The following is a 20,813-nucleotide window of genomic DNA, read 5'->3' as shown; positions in this document are numbered from 1 at the left end:
AGATCCATCTGTATGTTTTATAATGATTTTCCATGTGTTACTGAAGGCTACCTATAGGATACCAAAGCTAGCTGGCATGTGATCTAGCAAAAAGATGAGATTTGTCCCAGGGAGCCAGCAGTGGCATTCATACACCTCCAGTTTGAAGTGTTGGTGTGTGAGCTAAGTGTGTAAGAGAAATCTTGTGGCCCAAACCAACCATTCTGCTGTTTTTCAGCCAAACAAGAAAAAAAAGAGAAAGGAAATTATTATGACTATAAAACATGGCTGTAGTGCAGGAACTGAAGAGTGTTATGCAGCACTGACTTTGACATACCTGGTTTTACTAAACTGTCTGTGCAAATCCTCTTGTGATTTGCCAGCATAACTGATCCTGTTTCTATGGCCAGGCACCACAAGGACCAGTGTGAAGTCTTGGTTACAAAACAGGCTTTAAGGGACAAATCTTGATGAGTCCCAGATATTGGGCTTGGCTGGAGGCTGGGGAGGTGATGGAATCCTCTTTACTATTCAGCCCTATAGTAGCATTAGTGTTAAACCTGCCCTTTCTGAAGGGATTTGTATGGGATGGGTGTGTACTGGGAATGAGCATGTCCTGTGCCTCAATCACGTGTGTCATAGCAGGCAAAGAGCTTCTGTAAAGCCATGCTGGCTTCTCTGGCTTCCTGGAGGTACAGGGGAGTCCTGATCCTCCTTGCTCAGGAGGGGAAGGACTCCAGTCTGCTGTGTCCTGCATCCTTCCTTTTTAGTTGTTTGAATTTGAGTTAAGTAATGTGTAATTTTGTGGAAGTCATGATGTTGTCCAGAAATGGACAAGTCACCAGAGCCCATTATGTTTGCTGTTTCATTTAATAGTTTGGCTCGTGGCATGCATGACCCTGTGGTGAAAAACTATCACTTAAAATATGAAAAAGTTTGCTTTCACATTTGTCTCTCAATTTCATGTGGAAGAAGAAATGGTTATTTTAAACCTTTGCAGAGTGAAAAACATGAGGACAACAGAAATGTGTCCAATTCTGTGAATCCTTGAAGTTTCCTAGCCCAGAACTGGGCCTCCTTTCTGTACAGGCTGAGGAGGAGGCAGTCACCACCACATGGCATTTACTTACTATCTGTAATGTTCTACCTTAAAAAAGCAAAGCCCAAAAAACTTCTGAACTGTTTTTATCATTGTTGAAAGACAGGACATAATACATGAGAGAGGCTGTCTTGGATGTTAATTTGATGTGCAGATGATTGCAGAATTAAACTTCCTGAGTAGGATAAACATGATAACTCTTTTCTGCTCCTTGAGTAAGCAAGAGGAATTTTCCAAGTGTTTTCACCAAATGCTCCACTCCGTTTTCTCAGTGGCCTCATGACTTAGTAGTTACTGACCTGGGTGCTGCAGGAACTTCTGGCTTTGCGTTGGAAGCTGTGGTGTTGTTTGTTGGTGACCCTCCTTCTGGCAGATCCCCTTTTTGCAGCAGGGCAGGAGCCTCGTGGGACAGCTGGGAAGTCCAGACACATGGTACCTTTACGTAGTTGAAGGTAATCTGTTTATCTCCCACAGAGTGCCCTTCCTGCAGCGATTACGTGTAGAGCACGGTGCACCTGGTGTGCGGAGGCAAGAGAATGGGGCAGGTTGGACTACCTCAGCCATCGAACAGTAGTGGCAGGTGCAGTCTGGCCCTGTTGTGTAATTCCCCTTGGTGGAAGGCTCCAAACTGGGTCAGATCAGTGTGAGAAACGAGGGCAGCCCTGTGGCTGTGTAATGCCTACCTGCCGTGTCCCTGCTGCCTGCTCATGGTGCCACCAGGCAGGGTGGGAGCCCTCCCTGGACCAAGGCTGAGGAGGAGGATGGGAGGTGGGAAAACAGATAGCAAGCAGCAGGACAGTAAGCACAGAGGAGTCAACCATCTTTGTTTCACCCAGCTTCTGCAAGATTTAATTAAGTCTGTTTGAAAGCTTCTGTTTAACTCTCCCGCATATGGCTGAGGCTGCTGAGCGGGTGTCAAGAGTTGGCTTTTAAAGAGCGTGTACTTACTGCTCAACAAAAATAAAGCTTAGATTAGAGCCCTTTTGTACTCCAGCCTGAGAGATAGCTGTTCTCCACTGGGTTTGATTTTATTTATAGAAGTACACAGACCATATATTTTCCTTTAAACAATTTTCAGAAAGTGTTTTTTGGTGTTAGGGTTGGTTTTTTTTAAGGGTTTGCAACAAACAGTGAAACATGAGCAATGATACAGAGGAGGACAGTGATGCGAGAAACTGTATCATCTGTCGTTCTTTGACCTGGAGGGTTCAGTGGCATTACAGCACTTCTGCTTTTCCTGTTTGCAGATGAGAATTAATTCCTGCCATTTCAATAGTGTTTGTATTTCTTTTTTCTGTTGCTGGTGGTGTTTTGGGTTTTTTCACTTAGTGCTTATTGTGCTGGAATAGCAAAATATGGACGTTTTAACATACACTTCTGTTGATGCAGTTTCTCGCAGATAGCACGTGAGGTGCTTTCTAGCACAGTGTGGACAACATGGGAATAAATAAATCCCCTTGAAATCTGAAGTGACCTATGGGGAGATCCACCAAAGGTAACACTAATGACCATCTCCTTCTGAAATGTAAGTGAACACAAGCAGCTTTTCAGTTAGAGGTTTGGGTACAACCTGGAAAGAATAAAACAGTTTGTTTTCCTTAGGGCTGACTTTCAGCTGGAAGGGAACTTTGTTTCTATTTAAAAGGAAAAGTAAGCTGCCGTTTTGAAGTACACATAGACTTTAGCACAGTGTTTGTCAGGAAGAACTTCTGATAATGGGCTGCTTTGGGTCTGCAGTCCATGGCTGAAGTCACGGGATGCCAGTGAGCAGGGCCAGACCCTGTGGTGCTGGGGGTCACCATATTGCAGCAGGCAATCTGCTTGACTAAGCCAACTTACTTTGTGTGACACATGTAATAGTGTAGGGACTTCAGTTGTCTCTGCCTGGTGGTGAAGTGCTCCTGGGACCTAGCAGTGAAATGCTTCCTATTCCAGTCCCAATCTTTGCAGGTCCCTTTCCTCTCTTGTGTTTCTTTTCTTTTAGACACTTAAATGTTATTGAGGAGCTGAGAGAGGCAAAGCAGGAATTGATGACTTCAGCTAGAATAATTCAGCATACTTGACAGCCCTGCCACAGGAGTGTCAAGCTGTGTCTTTAACCTTTAAGTTTCTGAATTCCTATATTACTGCTGAAACAGAGCTGAAAATAAAATGTTTCTGTTTCTTGAAGAGTTTGTAGATATGATGCTGCTTTATCTGCTTAGAAATGTCTGGAGTTCTTTTTAATGACTAATAAGTTCTCAAACATTTTATAGTGTACACTGAGAATGTGGTGTATGTAGGGGGCAGTGGAAAATGAATATTGAGGAAATATTTCCTTTTTTATTTAAAGCTTTCTGGGGAATGTATGGATAGTAATTCTTCTGATGCCTGATTTTTAAACACATCTTTTGCTTTATGTTCCTTGAGACCAAGGTGGCTTATTTATGTTCCTTTCTTGTTTTGTGTGTTTGTTTCTTTTCAGCCATCTTACATAGCTCCCTTATGAGAATCCTTTGCAGATGGAAGTAGCAAGCCCAGATAGACATCGCTGCCCAGAAGTGGTAGTGCATAATCTGAACAGATAAACTTGTGTCTTGGTGATTGCCCTGGCCCTCTCTTTAGGGTTCATTGTTGTTTGGTACCATGGTTTCTGCTGTGATGCACTGGAGTTGGCGTAACAGAGGAATTATGCACAGGCAGCTCTGGTCTTGCCTTTAGAGGAAGGAAATGCAAATCTCTCTGATCCATCCTTCATGTTTGCTTTTCTTCTTACCCCGCTTTACAAAGGGACATTCAACCTTTAAAAACTGGATCTTCGTTGTCTTCTGTCTGTACCGTCATTAAGGCGATGCTGTCTCTGCTCTGTTGGTTGGAACAGAGACTTCAGACAGTCTGTGATGAGTAGCTGGGTGACCTTGGCAGCAGGTACAGCTGAGCCAGGAGGGTGGTTTCTGTCTGCGACTTGCGACCACTGCAATGGTGTTTGCAGTGCTCAGGGCCAGGGTAGCAGGTATCCATGTGGGATTCTAAGACTGATCCTTCGTTGGTACTTCATGTTTGGACAGTAGTGTTCTGGAATTGTTCATATAATGTATGTATTTTTGTTTTTTGTATTATCAGATACTGATTTTAGGAGCCTTTCTGCTGTGTACATGTCAGGGATACCAAGAAAGAGATGATTTTTTTACTGATTAGTTAATATATATTGGTTCTGATACTAAAGTGGGTTTTTTTAGTAATTAGTTAATATATTGGTTCCGATAATGCATGTACAGTGCTGGGCCTGCATCATAATGATGCATTGCTTATGACATCCATTTTCTTCACAGGATTTTGTTCACAGTCTGATATTACTGTTATTTAAAAGACTGACGTCAGATTTCCGTTTTTATATGCAGTAATCCTGCTATGATTTTGAGCCTGGAGGCTCAAAGGTTGGGAATTACCAGGCTCATTATATGCCTCTTTTCTTGTAGGGCTGCCTCACGGTAGAATATGAGCAGGTAATGCACAAGGAGCACCACTGGGAATCATGTCAGACGAGTCAATCTCAGGGAGTGATCCGGACCTGGACCCGGACTTGGAGCAGGAGGATATGGAAGAGGAGGAGGAGGAAGATGAGGAGGAGGCGATGGAGGAGGACAATGATGGGGATGACGAGGAGGACTTACTTGATGAAAGTGGTAAGTGAATGGGGTGGTGAATCTCTGCATACATTTGTTATATAAAACTAGTGTTACTAATTTTGGTGAGTGACACCTTGGTAGATAGCAGAAGGGTTAGGATTTGTCCAGCGCTTGGTAGGTAGAAGTGCTTTTGTGGGTGTTTAGCTTAAATAGGGTTTTAATGTAGGTTAAGTTTGGACTCCTGGCCAAAAAAAATTTCCATCAAAAAACAAGCCACAAGCATAAACTATAAGGAGGATAGAATTTTTTAAATAGCTGTGGATTCTGGGGAAGCAATTATATAAAGAAGGAAATAAATCCATTTATAATTACTTGTATTATTAAAAGGATCCAGTGAAATTAAATAGATTAACATCACTAGCTTGCCCACAGGTAAACAGTTTAGTGGATGCTATGGTCAATTATTGCTTACTTGCAATAATTATCTTTAACAACTGGAAAATGATCTTTTATCACAGCATACAGGTTGAGTTTGTTTTTGTTTGTTTGATTTACAATATGAAATGTGGCAGTGCTAACTACGTTGTCACCTTCTATCCTTACCTAGTTAGTTATAGCTGTCCCACTCTCCTCTTCAGTTAGGACCAATATAGCTGTTTGTGGACCTGTGCTATGCAGGTTACATTTAAGCAAAATTAGGTAACTGTTCTGGTTCATGGCATGATCCTAGAAATATGGTGGTTGGTCCAGCAGAAGGGCTGATATTCTAGGGCAGATCGACAGGAGTACGTGGCTCAGGTGGGAATGCCTGGTGCTGTATTTGCCACCAAACTCCATGTATCATAAAACTACAGCTCAAGACTAAGGGGATGCTGTATTTGCTTCCTTTAAGATTGTGATTTAAAAATATTTCCAAGGGTGTGCAGATTTTTGAATGCACTTACTTCAACCTACTAAAAATAGTTTCCTTTTCTTAATGTAGAATGTGTTAAAGACAGATGCTTCTCTCTTATAGTTACTAAAGTGTTTTTGGTTTCATATACATTGTTGTCCTCAAGTGTTGTTTGATTTGCAGTTTTTTATATTCTTTCAGCCACGTGCTACTTGAATATGCTGTTTGGATTTAAAATGCTTGTAAATTGTTTATACAGATGAATTTTATTAATGTGATGACTTTTTCTAATGAAAGAATGGCAGAAATAGAAGTGTCAGTTCAGGTAAGAAACAATGGAATTCCTGGGAAACGGAGTTACAGGGCCACAGATTACTTTGTCTCAAAGAGACTGGTGATGACCTTGTCTCTTTGTCCACAGGGACCTGCACCCAGCAGAGAAGTAGAAAGCATGATGTTATAGATAATTTTTTATTAACAGAGAAGAATGTCTGAGTGTCATGTCCAAATGGGTCATTCCCTATGGTTATTTTATCATAGACCATATGTATGTTATCATCTACATCTGAATTATTGTGGCTGTATACTTGTCTTTTGTCAGGATTATTCTTTCCAAAGCAAACAAAGTTAATGTAGGGATACCAGAACATTGCTAACCGTAAATGACAGCTGCTTCTTTTCATATGAAAACACTATAAACATGTTTATGCTTTGTATTTCTTTAGTGACTAATTACAAATAAGTTTTAGTGAATGTAGGAAATAATGAGGCAGAGTAAAAGGAAAATTTGCGTATAGCTAACATAAAACAGGTTTATGGCTGTTCATTAGGTACAGGAAAAACTCGTACACAATCTGAGCAAAGCTAGATTGCCCCTGAGGCTTCAGATTGTTTCAGCTTTAATTCTGTCTGCCAGAATATCAGGATGCATCCTGTGTGTTCACCTGGATGTTGTTTTCTATGGAGGTGTCCACTCTGCTTTTCCTGGTGTGTCTTTATAGCTACATATTGCCTCAGAAGTGTCATTTGACATCTGTTTTATCTGAGATCTAATATAAAACCACTCTCCTGCTATTTGGCCTGTGAAATATGGCTAACTTTAGATTTATGGAGATCATTTTATTTTGCCATTCTGATGTTTATAGTCCTGTCTCTTTGTAGATGACCCTCATTTTTAAAAATCCTCTTAGGAACAGACAGTTGCTGTTACTCACAGGAGGGAAGTGTGTGCTCTAATGTTTATACTATGGGGCTTTATAAAGCTTAATTGTAATAATTTCTGTTAGAAGTTTGTTCTGTTCCCAACTGTGCTGTTCTCCTTCCCTTATGGTATTGTGGTTGTTCTGTAGATGTTCCACTGAGGATCCTGGAGGTATCCTACCTTTGTAGAGGGGCTCTTGCTTATTTCTAGCACAACAAGATTTAGAAAAATTATTAATCTTTTAGTTATTTCATGGGAAGGGTGACAGGCTGCATATACATTTTCTCCAAACTGAAATAGATTATTTGTTTTAAATAACAGTGATTAAAACAATTATAAAACTAGTATTTTTATTGCTTGCTTGCAAAATAGTGGCTTTGTTTTGGGAACATAGGCTTTCTGTGGTTGCTGGTGACTCAGATTACTTATGAACCTTCCAGGGTTATTGTGATGTTATCCACACCTGCTGATGGTGGATAGTCTGGTCTCAGACTTAGCAGTGACTTGTGTTTTGTGCATTTAACCTGTTTTTGTCTTTTTGATACAGGCTGTGTGTGGAATTAACACTTGTGGTAGTTCCAGCTTCAGAATTTTCTTTGAGTTCTTTTACATTCTGTAGTTAAGAGTGCTATCTTCAGTTGTGGTGCAGTTTTTCTCATTTCTGCTCTGAGAAGCTGAAGTTTTGTTTGCATTTGTATAAACTCTCCTACAGGTGTTCTGAAGTTCACTTTAGTACCTTTTATGGTACTAACTTTCAGTCTTGATAAAAGCAGCTCTTCAACCTTTTTCCTCTGCCCTCAAGAAAAAAAAAGAACACAGAAGGGTAGTTTTCTGAATAGCTCTGAGTGAGTGGGAGTCAGTAACCACACAGCTTACATACTGACACAGCTTTCTGCCTCAGACTGGTTGCTTCGATCTCTTGTCCTTGTTGTTTAGCCAAGGCTGGTGGCAGGGCTGAGGAAAGGCACAGTCCTGTTGGAGTAAGCTTGGAGTAGAGACGAGGCTCTTTTTGTGGATTGAAAGTGGATGAGTTAGAGAAAAAGGTGTGGAAACAAAAGTCAGGACATCCTGAAATCCAGAAAAGGATTGGAGACAAGTAGGAGGGTTCCTTTAATTTCAAACTCCTCTCTATTCTGCCTATGCATGGCAGAGTGGTGAGTACTGGAGGAAAAGTGGATTTCTTAGGGGGAAGGGAAGAGTGGTGGTTGTCATCTTTCCATTTTGCCCTTTCCTATCTTGCTTCTTTTGTTTGGTTACTTTTCACTGGATGCAGCTCCCTCTAGAGTCCGTCAGTCTAAGGAAGCTAGAAGGGCATATCCTCTGCTAGAAGAGCAGACCTCTTCTCTACAGGAACTTTTTTGCCTCTGCATTTGGGCCCTGAGCTTTGTAAGCCTGTGAAGCTAATCCATCTACCTCTCACTAGGTAGATTTTAATGTTTTTAGTGACTTTTTGCAGACTGTCTTCCAAGCCAATAATTGTGTGCAGGGATGATGGCATGTTTGGTATCACAGAGGTACAAAAATAATTGCTATATGTCGAAGAATTTACTTGTCAATATCCTGCATATTGGCATATGTTTAAACTGTATCAAAATGCTATGGGAAACTGCATTACCTTAGAAAATTATCCTGGTGGATCAGAGTGTTTAAATATGCTTTATCATCTAGGTCCAACCGTGAGGCTTAACTTCAAGTCAGCTTGTTGAAAACTCAGTCAGCAAATGTACATCTTACTGCAGACCTTGGATGCATTTCTCAGGTGGCTTGCTATAACTAAGAAGTTGAGGGATTTTAATTGTGTTCTCATTTCCTGAAAGGGACAAGAGCATCTCAGAAGTTGCTTGTGTCTGTTAAGCATCCACTCTCCGCCTCTGCAAATCTTACATTGGAGATTTGTGTTCCCTAAGACCCAGAGGGTGTGGAGCTGGCTGTCTTCTGTTTCCACATGGCAGCTGAATTAAGATACAAAAGTTATTGTTAGTATCAGAGGTAAAAAGGGACTGGATACTAGTGTTTGTAGCAATCCAAGTTACTGAGTAATGTAGAAAGGTTACAGTGAAGTTGCAGGGAAGGTTTGACTCTCATTTAAGCAAAAACCCCCACTGATTTCTCTGGGAGCTTTGCGTAGTTACAGACGGCTTCATATTTTACCCATTATTTTTATTCTGGCAGTTTCCTTGTAGTACAGTCTGTCTTTCAGAACAAATGGTGTTTCTGTCTGCAGTCTGAGGGGTTTGGACCTGCCCAGCACATTGTATGGGAGCTGCCTGTGCAGACCCTGTGGCAGGCACTCAGCTCCCCTGAAATGGCTTTACTGGTCTCACTAAATGGTGACAATAAAAAAATAATAAATCCTTTTGGGTGCTTTGCTGGGAACAGCCAGTACAGTACACTTTGTTAGCTCCTTTTCTGCCGAACCCAAAGATGCAGATTGCCTTGCTGGGCATTTTGATTGTGTTGGGGCAGTTTTGGTTGTTGGAGGGTGATAGAGGCAGGTAGAATTCCCTTTTCTACAGGCTCCTTGCCCATAATTCTGGGGGGAATAGAAGAAGGCAACAGGTTGGAGAGGAGTGTGGGAGGGGTGGCTCCTGGAGCTTGGGGGATTTATTGACTGATTCCAGCAGTTTAACTGGCCCTTTGAACTAGGTTATTCTCAGCAGGGTGAGGGGTGGCTTGATGGCTGCTGTGGGAGGGAAGGATGAGACCCTGAGGAGCACTGTTCCCCCCAAACCCCTTCGCAGGGGGTTTCAGACTGACGATGGAGCAAGTCAGTCTCTGAGCCTTTGGCTGTCTGCCTGCTCCCTGCCAAAGTACTGGCTCTGTCCCGGTTTCCTCTGCTTATCCTGAACAGAGGGAAGCTCGGCATGAAACCGTTAGTGACTCCTGCCCCTCGCAGGCTCTGGCAGCAGCTTCCTTTGCGAGAGGGTGGCACGAAGTCTGGCACAGTCTGAGCATTATATAACCCGGAGTAGTGACTTGCTTTTCTTCTTTAAAAGGAGGTGATGACGCCAGAGCTCTGCTTCCTTCAGACCCACCGATTGGGCACGGGGGCTGGCTGAACTCGTGCAATGATGTGGTATAACCAGCTACACTTTTTTTCCTTTTTTCTTTCTCCTTCCCTTTGATCTGTTGTGTATGGTGGAATATAAAATAGAAACCCTTCTCCACGATTCAGGAACAGCCCACGTCCATGGCTCTCCACTTTCTATATATATGGATATGGATTATTTAAAAAATTAATTTTTTTCACCTTCAGCTACATGCTTTCTTTTCTCAAAGTTGCGAAATGTGAGAGTAGCATGAAAGCTTGGGGAGCAGGGCCACTGAGCAAGCAGTTACTAGCTAAGCAAAGGATTGCTCCAGGTCTTCCATGGAGAGGGGCAGTATCTTGTTTCCTCCTGCTTTTCTAATAGTCTTTGCAAGTTATGGGGGTTGTGCTTTATTGGCAAAAAACTTGCTTTTCTCTTTTCACAAAGCAGCCAGAGCTATGTACCACACCTAGTAGTTGTTAGTAGATGCTGTACTCCCTCATCTACAGCTTCTGAAACCATGATACAATAACAAGGAAACACATTAGCAAATTTGTAACATGGTATTTTCCCTCTTGAACAGGTGAGGAGTGGCAAAGTGACTTTGCCAAGGCCGCCCCATGAGTGTGATGAAGCTAAAGTGAAAATCCTCTGCTCTGGATTTTAGGCAGCGCCCTTTTTATTTCCAGATGTACTGGGTGAAGCGCTTCTCTGTTTTGCATTCGAGCTTAATCTATGCAAGGAGTCCTTATAATATTTTTTTAATTTATCTGATATCATTCTGTTTTAAATGACTGGTTAAATAAAATGTACATGTAGCTATATGTTGTACATGTATAATATTTGTAGCCAAGAAGCAACAACCAGGTTGGAAGGAGGGGGAGCTGTTTTAATTAATGTAGAAGTATTCCTCTGATTTTAAAACACAATATCACATCATAGTCATTTCTCTTTGTTGCTTTAATTTCCTGCTTAGTCTTTATAGAAAATTGCAACAATGAGCTTTCAGAAGTGTCTGGCTCATTGTTTGGATCAAAGTTTTTTGATGCCATACCCATTTTTTATTTTAATAAGAGTAGTTTGTGCTACAGAAGTTGAAAATGTCTTGTTCACATTTTTTTCAACATGCAGTTCACTGACTCAGTCTCAAAGAAATTCTCAGTAGGAGTCAGAAGACATTATATTCACTTGCAAATATGCAAATAGGGATGAGACAGGAGAAAACTACAAGATAAAATCTTTTTGGGCTAGGTGAACAGAAATATTTAGTTTAAATCTCTGTCAAAACAAATTTTGCAATTAAAACACCTGTAGCTAATATTAATCTATGTAAAATATTTAAATACTTGAACTATTAGAAGCAATTTTAAAATAGCACTTGTGTACTCTTAGCTTTTGATTTATGTCAAATTTGCACTTAGATGTAAACTGGAAAGAAATTAAAAGTTCTACAGAATTACCCTTCTGTGGTGCACAAGTACATTGTGTCATCTTCAGCAGCAGAAGTGTAGCAAGTTAGAGGAGGAGACAGGAATTGGTTTCTTGAGTGTAACTGGGATTGTAGCTCAACAGATTTAGCTTCATTATGATGATGGTAAGAATCTATTATATCAATCCTTTGACTTAAAATCATTGTATCTTGTATAATTAAGGATAATTGTTTTCTTCAATAGATTTAAACAGCCTTTGAAATCCTGGGACTGAAGTGTGAAGCAGTATATATTTTGCCACAGTGACAGTCTGAAAAGCATTTGCAGAAAGCCTTTCATCACTTACCTGTGTTTTTTGTGATTGGATTTTTGTTACATTATGTACAATTCCACCCACCTTCTCCCCCCTGCCCCCGGTTATGATTTAGATGAGTGTAGGAAAGAAAGTACATCAAGATGTATATGAATACAAATAAAATGAGAAAAAACAGATTGATCAAATTTTATGCCTTACGGTTCAGTCCAAAGCTCACTAAAATCAATGCAAAGATGCCTCTTGTTTTCCATGGTTTGTTTAGATCTTGCTCAAAAAGAGTTTTTTATTTACAGTGCCCTGTTGGTTTAGAAAGCAAATGATTCTCAAAGCCCAGGAGTACTTAGTTGCCAACAAATACTATTATGGGTTTGATTCTGTTTTAGGGGTGGGGAAGAGACCACACAGCCAGTGTGGAGCAATCAAGGGTGGGCAAGGAAGGTCTTTTCCATTCTGCAGGGCAGCAATGAGGGTGAAAGGCACGTGGAACTGTCCTTGGAGAGAAGGAAGCCACCCCAACTTGCAGGGACCAAGAGCACGGTGGCACATCACAGATCCACCACGTCTCACCCATGCTGTTCTTGGTGGGCTTGGATCAGGTCAGTTCTGAGCAGTCCTGGAGCTGCTGGGCCTGCAGAGCTCAGCAAGAGGGAGCAGCGGTTTCAGAGAAGCAGGTTCAAGGTGGAAAACAGGCGTAGGAATGAGGAAGGAATTACTCCAGCTTGAAGGGATGGGGAAGGAGTCACTTCTGATATGTTTTGGGATATTTTGTTGAAACTTTAGTTGACCTGAGTTTAGGTTTGATTAATCCTTCCCCCTCTCCAATGTTCTCTGCTATATAGAGGAACTAATGCCCTGAAAAACTTGATGATCAAGCTTCTTGTGTCTATAGGCTGATTTATGTGTGAGTTTTAACCCTAATGAAGTTGCTGCACTCGGGGATGCTGACATTGCTGCTGAAAAAACTTGCCAGTTGAATTAAAACCATGTTCTGATGGGCCTTTATCTTGATATTTTATGAAAATCTGAACTTGACAGTGTTTGTTTTTTTTTTAAACAAGGGAATCTCCTATTTTATTTGCTAGGGAGCCTCTCAAGTGAAAACAGTTTCTTGAGAAGTCTTTTCTCATGTATAACACAGTCATACAATTGCAAAGAGCTTGTGGTTTGAGAATGAGGTAGGTGAGGTATGACAGCTAGGTAAGATTTCAGACCCTGTAGGGGAGGGAGAACATTCTTCCTTGCTGCCAAGGCTGGCCTCCCAGAAAAGCTCTTCAGTAAATGGGCTTATCTATAACAAGATTACCTTCCATGAGGAGATCATTTTATAAACTGACTGTTTCTGGCAGATCTAATTCTTGGCTTTCTGAGTACATATTTATAATGGATAACTGTGATGGCCTCACCTACAGGCTGTTGTGAGTAGAAAAGCTAGACAATTTCCTTTCCGTTTTGCACACTAAGGTGAAGAAGGGAATTCCCCCCCCCTTTTTTTTTTTCTTTTTTTCTTTTTTTTCTGTGTGTGTGTAAAGACACTGTTTCCCCAGTGTATTGAACTTCCATTTTCCTCATGCTTGATTGCTGCAATAAGCATGCCTTGGAAATTACCCAGTTGTATTTACACGAACACTTGTCTTTAAATCTTTCTTCCCAGTTTCATAAATCTGTGAGGTCATGTTTGTTTATTTATTGCAAACCTACAAAATCCTTGTAAGGCTTCATGCAAGATTTTCTGCTGTGTGCTTTTCTTAATATATTTGTCTCTCTTTCCCCCCTTGATAAACACTGTATGTCCTTGTGTACCAGCCAGGCTGTTTATATCTGTGACATAGGTGACAGGCTGTCTTGTTACAGAGCCTCTTAATTTTAGTACAGTATATCTTTTCTTTGGTAAAATTTATATGGCTTCAATTGTGAAAATAACACCTTGGGTCTGTTCCAAAGTTGTGATGTACCTGAAAGCAATGAGGATATTTTGATGGTAGCAACCATTCCCTGTGCCTCACCACCCTCACAAATGAAAGATCTAATAAAAATGACTGGAGTCACACGGGGTGACAGGGCTGTGCCCTGGCTGTGTTTGCAGACCTTTAGATCAACCTTTACTGTTATGAGTGCAGCATGTCATCCTCGAGTCCTGCAGATCTGTGCCAGGGCTGTTCAGACACAGCCTGCTTCAGCCTGCTTGTGTCTGTCCTGGTTTTCCCAACTCTCACTTGCCAGTTGTTTCAAGCAAAGAGCTGGCTTTGTTCTGGGGGCAAATGCTTGCTGGGAGTGAGCTGGTTTAATTGTGTCTATCAGCCCAGGTTTGCTGTGTGTTACTGGCATGGGCTGTGCTCGTGAAGGGAATTGGGCATGGAAAAAGTCTCTGTAGCACTGAAGAAGGCTAAGCATGATGATTAGCCTTTAGGGGTTCAGCCACAACTTGAAAGTACTTATTCTCTCTTGTACTTATTCTCTCCTGTGCCTGTCCTTCTGGTGAAGTTGGATGATGGGAAGACTTGCTTAGAATAAGTTTGCACTCCGCAAATTCTGAATGGTTCTTTCCTAAAAGCTGGGAAATCTCATTCATTGCCCGTTCGCTGCACTGAGAGCCTCCTGCAGACCAGTGGTGCTGTAGGAGCTGCTGATTAACTCAAGCGGAGGGGATGCTCTTTTCCCTATTATTGTGCAAACAGGTTACCAGCTCCCAGCCAGCTGCTCAGGTTTCAGTCTCAGATGTCCCAGTTCCTTAAAAGTTAGCAGGCATCGTGCAAATAGTCCATAAGATCACAGATACTGAGGTTGTGTACAAAGCCAAAAAGGCTGTCCTCCTTTTCCCAACTCGCTCCCCCCTCTTTTCCTTTTGCCCTGTGAAACTCGGAAGCGGGGTCACGGTGCCCCCTGCCATGATTGTCCTGTTGTCTGTTGGGATTCCCCTTGCGTGGGGCCCCGCCGGAGCCTGGCTGGTTATGTAAGGATTTTTATTTTATTCTCAGTCTTGGTCTCTGCCACTAGTTGAACTGGATCACAGGCTGAGTGAATAGGATCCGATCGGAACGGCGTGCAGCTCCACTGCTCCAGACGAGAGGAGAGACCTCCCCCGTACACACCCACTCGGGCTCCCTGCTCTTCTCTTTTAAAACTCTTTTCCCAGCCGTAACCGGGGTTCCTCCCGCGGATCGAGAACAGTACGGAAGCCAAGCCAGCCAGGCAGCCACAGCTCCAGGCATCGGTCCCCAGTGGAGCAGCAGCTACCTCAGGCAGGGCTGTGTTGTTTGACTCTCCGAGCAGGGGAGGAGATAGTGACAATTTTAATTTAGGCTGAACACGAGGCATATTTAACTAGTTATATAACAGTGACCCTGGTCCGTCTCAGCTGGGTGCAGGGAGGATATATGTGTTCTGATTCCTGCCGCACTGGCTGGGTGGATTCAAGCACTAGGAGCTATTTACCAAAGTTATTTTCAGAAACCTTAAGTGCAGGTTTCCCTGCTGTACCCTGGACTCTTTTATCAGGACGCATTTCCCGCTTGTGAACTGAACAGCCAGTGAGAGTGGATTTAGTGCTTGCTGGTCTGCCAGCAGAGATAAGTTGTCGGGAGTCACTGGAATCGTTTGTCCTGAAGACCCTGAGGCAAGAATAGCAGAAGGGCTGAGAACATACGGCCCCATTGAACAAGAATTGGGGCAGAGGTGTGGGCAGAGCTCTTTCCCCGGTGCACTGGGCAGCATGTTACTCTTGGATGAGTCTCAGCAGTTTTCAGGTAGGACAGGGGTTGTTGGGGGAGGGTGTTGTTGGGGTTTTTTTCCCCTTTATTTTAGTTTCCCTATTGCTTTCCTGTTACAGACCATCCATTCTCCCACCCCCTAGTCAGTGGCTAGCAAAGTGTATCAGGAACAGAGACTCTTTCTTCTCTGGGGCTCAGGTTTTAATTTGCTACCTACCGGGCAGGGATGGAAATTCTTGAATGTTCAGAGTTTTGCTGTGGCTGATGGAAAGGATATGAGAAAGACACTCTTCCTTTGTGCATTTAAATCTAAAGACTTGGGTGCTATGACATCCTGGGTCTGGCTGTTACTGTTTCACCTGTTACATTGTAATGCTGCAAAAGTAATTTTCAGCACGAGAGGAGGCAGTGGTTAATATCAGTATGACTTCATATCCAGTGTCCTCTTCCCTACCTCCTTCAACTTTTTGTGTATGCTTTCCCCCAATGTTCTACTTGATAAAAGTTTTGAAAGCTTCTTTTGTCAGTGAAATATTTGGTGACTTGCTGAGCAGGCAGCAGTTGGGGCACCAGGCAGAGCTGTTGGTGCTTGCTCCGGATCCCCTAAATTGTGCCTGATAGACTTAAGAGCTACTTGGCTCTTTTCCGTCTCTCTTTCCCCCCCTGCACCATCAAATGGAAGAGGCTGGTGAAACCCTAACACTGGTTTACAGTTTTGGAATGGTTACTGCTTAGTTTGGTTGCTGGTGGGAGGGCATTGTGTGTTGCAGGATCAACTTTGTTCAGATTTGAAGAACTTTTAAAATTTGTAATTTAACTTGTTACTTTGAGGTGAAACACTTGGAAAAGCTAAGATTCTTCCATCTTGTTCATGTGGCAGATAACCTCTGAAGTTCATGCTCTGAAGGTAATAGGATGGTGAAAAATGGTCCCCAGGAGTTCCAGCCCTGGGTTCCTGGTTTATGATAGGAGTTCAGTGCAGTGTGGTTTTTGTGAGGAGTTTTTCTGGAACTGAGCCATGAAGTGTTTGTTATCCATTAGTGGGAGGGGTGGATTCTAGCAAAAAAGAAAATCTGTCTTTTCTTGCTTTCTTAGTTCTCTGGTTGTGGTGACAGGACAAAAGCTAATTCTAGGAGAGTGTGAACTGAGAAGAGGAAGGAATTGCAATGCAAAATGAGTTTGGATAAATGAGGAATCTGGGTGATACAAATGGCTTATGTAACTCAGTCTAGATAATAGATATAAAAAGAGAAGACAGAGGAGGGGAAGATGCTCTTTTAAGTTAGACTGTAGGGCATAGATGGAGGGAGAATGCAAAGTTAGAAGCCTTCCAAAAGTTTGGAATGGAAAGGTAATTTTGAGGATCATTTGTACAAATGTAAGAAAGCAAGAGTACCAATTAACTCCTCCTTGTACAGCATTGCTCATCAAGTTGTAAAGTCTGGGTCAAGGTTTATCAGAGCCTGCTCTACCAGGGGGAAATTGTCTATTTGAGAAAGCATTTTTAAGTGATCTAACATGGTTGTGTTCTGGCTGGTGGATCCAGGAGGGTCCTTGTTCCACTTCTCCATAGCCTTGTTGCTCCCAGAGAGGATTATAAAACTGCACGTGGTCACAGAGAGAGCCTGGGTCAGAACTGACACATCGTGTTCCTCTCTTCCCTTGTGTTTCCATTACTGGTCAGTATTTGTTTTCCTCTGGCTTACATGTGCCAGAACACTTCTTTAGGGTGTTCAAAGTAGCAAGTGGGTGTATATGCAGCACTGCACTATCTCTTTAGTATTTTATAAATGTTTCTGGAACATTAGAGAGCATTTTAATTATTTTTATGGCAGCATCCACCAACTAATAAATCGAGGTTTGTTGCAGTACACTACCTATGCCCCATTTGAAAAGAGGCTATTGCCCTGCAAGAAAAATGCCTCTTATTAAAAAAGAGCTATGTCTTCTCCCCATATACACATATGCTTTTATTTTAATTTTTTTTTTAGCCATAGAGGTAGTTTAGTTTTAGCAGCTTTATGAAGTAACCAGTGCTTGTCTTTTCCAGGCTGTAATGAGCTGAGCTGTTGAAGTGTTAGGTATCTGGGATGGAGGTGTCCTTGTGACATTGTGGCTTCAATTTTTGTATGAGTTTGATTGCCATGGACAACTTTGCAGCCCTTTGTCAAACTCCTTTAACAGCACACAAAGTATCACCAATATTTTTAAAAGAAAATCTAGAAAGAGATTGTTGTTTGAGTGATGGTGTTTCATCTTGGTCTTATTAGCTTTCTCCACTGCTCTTGGGCACTCTTCTGGCTGCACTTGATGGGAGAAGTGCCAGTGGAATGTGGTGGCACACAGGCTCGAACTCAACAATTTGCATTTTTCTCCCAAGTGATGACTCCCTCATTAAATAGAGTCCTTAAAAATTCCTCTGAAATCACTTTAGAGACTGAAGCAGAGAAAGGGAATGCAGCTGGAGTTCTGTGCTTTGTTACAGTTCTAAAAACAAATCCACAACTGTGTTTTGTTTTTCAAAGTAAGAAATTATACTTCAGAAAAGGAAAGACAACCTGTTGGTCAGAGGATAGGACAGGGAGGCCCAACAGTTTGGGAGTTGCTCTGCACAGATATGTACCTAATTTCTTTGCTTCAGTTTCCTCCTCTGCAAGGTGGACATGAGGGTGTTTTGCAGGTTAATGTGAGGACTGTGCCATGGTTGTGAACTCCTTTGAGACTGAACTAGAGTGCAAATGCCAGGTATTATAATTTTGAAACCTCTCCTTTCTTGTACCATTGCCACCATGAGCAACAACAAAGGAGCACTCAGATGCTGAAGGATGCTTTACACTGGGATTATTTCCCATGCTGCTCTTTTAAATTAGGAGCTAGTGTCAGATGTCTTCTCCCCCTCCCATTTAACAGGTCCTGAAAGAAGCTCTAGTGAGGGCTTGGGGCAGAGATTAAACTTCAGCTTGTGCTCATTGTTTGTTTGCCATTTTGGTGGCCTTGGAAGCGTGTGGCAGCAATAATCCCTTCTTTATTATTTCTCATTGCTCTGAGGGTATCCTGGTATAAAGCTAATACCACAAGTCCCAGCTACCTAGTGTAAACTAATGCTTATGTAAGCATTGCATAATGCAGAATGCTTGTTCCCCTACTCGTCCTCTTTTCTTAGTCCCTGAAATTTATCACTAGAAGAGTCACAGTAGCAGCCAGCTGGATTCACCATGCTGGGAGCATGTCAAGCCCCCATATGCATCTGTTTTCTCAAGCTGGGAGGGGAAATTTGTCTTTGTTACCTAAGTCTGTATTTATCCACCTTAATAGAACAGACCAGATTTTTTTCTTTTTTAAGTTTTGAACTGTTGTGAAAATAAGTAAGGTCTGACAGTTAAATCTGATTACTTGTGGTTTAGATCCCTACGGTATTTTTTGTAATCTGGCTGGCAAAGCTATATTCTGGGTTACTAGTTAACTGGGATAAGCAGAAAGGGGAGGTTTCAGTTTCCTCCCGTGCGCAGCTTGTTGAAAACTTTCCAGCACTGAAGCCTGAAACACTTCCTGACTCTGGTGCTGTAGTTTTATGTAACTCGATTGCTCTCACACACACACCCCCGGCTAAAGGACAAATGTAACCCATCCCTGCTCCACTTGCTGCCTTAATGGGTGACTTTCCTGGCTTTCTTTCCCTGTCTTGAGGGGAGGTGGGGAGGGGAGACTGTGCTTGTGAGGAGGAGGCAGTTTACATTTTAGGTTTGAGGACTTAAATTGGGAAAAGTTATTTTGGTTGTATACCTAGCAGAAGGATACTAAGTAGCAGCATTCTGTATTTCTCTAGCTCTTGCCATCTCAAAGCCCTATGGAAACGTTTGATTTGAAATTTCACAGCCCTCCTTAGAGCACATCAGATCTGGAAACAGACACGAGATTGCCTGGTGCTCTGGAATAACCATCAGCCCCTCTTTCACGGTCCTCACAAGAGGGAGGACAACCTGAGGGGTGCCCCACCTGGGCTGCGTTTCAGGGGCTTGTGCGAGGTCAAGGGGGCTGGGTGCAGGTGCCCGGGTGCGGGACTGGCCGCAGCAGCCACCTGTGGTGTCACAGGGTGCCAGGGCTGCCAGCTGGGCCATACAATTGTTATATAAGTGCTCTCGGGTGTTTATGTAACCTGTGTCTCAGCATTGAGGCCCGGCCAGAACAAGAGCTCTCGGGTATTCAGAGCCTGGTTCTGCTTGCATAATCCCAGGGCTAGAAGATATAGTGTCTGTCACCAAAGTTGGCTGTTTGATGTTTCAGTTTGCCTCTCTGGGCTTCGTGGCTGCTTCCTTTCCCTTTGGTTTCTGGGTGGTGTCTTCCTTGCTCCTGCCCTTTAGTGCTGCTGCCTTTTGCTCCTGAAGGATTCCCTCAGGCCAGAAAAGCAGTTTTATTCTGTAGCATAACCGTGTCAGTAACTGATATGCTGAATGACCTCTGAAAGAAAAAAAGAAGGGCAGTGCTGCCTTATAATTTCTCTTTTAAAGTTTTCCATTGATTGGGGATTACTTTCTGCCCAAGAATGAGTATGAAGATGGGTTTGGCTTTTTTGTGTTCCTGGCCTGGCTCCCTCTTTGTGCTCTGGCCCACAAAGCCTGTGCTGGTGGTGTTTTCTTCAGAGCTGGTTTCATGTCTGTGTCCTCTGGTCCTGTGCTGGGGATGGAGGCAGCCTTCCATCCCTCACTGACAGCCTGCAGGTTGCTTGTAGATGTCTTGAACCCGCAGTGACTGATGGCTTTACAGATACCTCAAGAAATGAAAAATGCATTGCTCAAACTTCAAGCAGTGCTGTTAGTTATACCAATATGACAGCTGCTGTGTCTGGTTACAGTGACAAGTATGAACGACAAACCTGAGGTGGTAAGACTGGTTTGTATTCATTTTTCTATCTAATTTTCAGCTCATGTACGTGCCATTTGACAGGCGAGGGAAGCTTCCTCTGGGAGCCAGCAAGCTCTGGGGCTGGGCAGGCTCAGCCCAGAAGATGCCTTTGTGTCTCACAGCGCCGAGGTTGTGACTCAGCAGGACACCAGCAGTGGAGCCAGGGCAAGGGCGATGATGGAAATCCATCATTCCTGGGATCAGCAGGCTGCATTTTGCTGGAGTTGAGTGGGGACAGGAGGCAGCGAGGGGCTGGGGGCTGTGGGTCCCACTGCCTGAGGTGGGTGGTGTGGCTGCCCTCTTGGCTGGGCTCAGCAACGCCAGGCCTGGGAGCCCCCCAAGAGGAGAGGACATTCATGAGGGGCACCCAGACAAGCACAGGAGTACCCCGTGCACTCAGGAAGCCAGGGGTGTAGACGAAAGGCTGATGCTGTCTCTCATGTTGTCAGGAGTGGGTGGCTGGAGAGGGCTGGGCCCTGTGTGGGGAGCGCGGGGGGGCAGGTGTGCCGGGTTATATAATGCTTATATAATTAGGGCTTTGTTAAAGAGTCGAGGCGGGGAGGGGCGTCCTGCCGCTGAACACTGAGCCTGATTATTTTTCGAGAAGAACAAAGTCTCGTTGGTAATTAGCTGCCCCGATAGCAGCTTCA

General features: G+C 43.1%; 1 protein-coding gene across 2 annotated transcripts in view; it reads left to right on the top strand.

Annotated features, from left to right (window-relative positions):
- Positions 1 to 4,592: 4,592 nt before the first annotated feature.
- RAD54L2 (RAD54-like 2 (S. cerevisiae)) overlaps positions 4,593 to 20,813 on the top strand; it is a 40,749-nt gene continuing 24,528 nt past the window's right edge. Inside the window, exon 1 of one of the 2 annotated variants that reach the window (XM_009996924.1) lies at positions 4,593 to 4,743. In XM_009996924.1, the coding sequence (XP_009995226.1) occupies positions 4,593 to 4,743 (151 nt within the window). The remainder of the gene's footprint in view (positions 4,744 to 20,813) is intronic. The other variant, XM_009996925.1, reaches the window with a different exon arrangement.

The sequence above is a fragment of the Chaetura pelagica genome, unplaced genomic scaffold (genome assembly GCF_000747805.2).
Source record: "Chaetura pelagica isolate M959 unplaced genomic scaffold, ChaPel_1.0 scaffold24, whole genome shotgun sequence".
NCBI lineage: Eukaryota > Metazoa > Chordata > Aves > Apodiformes > Apodidae > Chaetura > Chaetura pelagica.
Note: the sequence above shows the minus strand (reverse complement) of the source record. Positions and strands in the feature narration are given on the sequence as shown.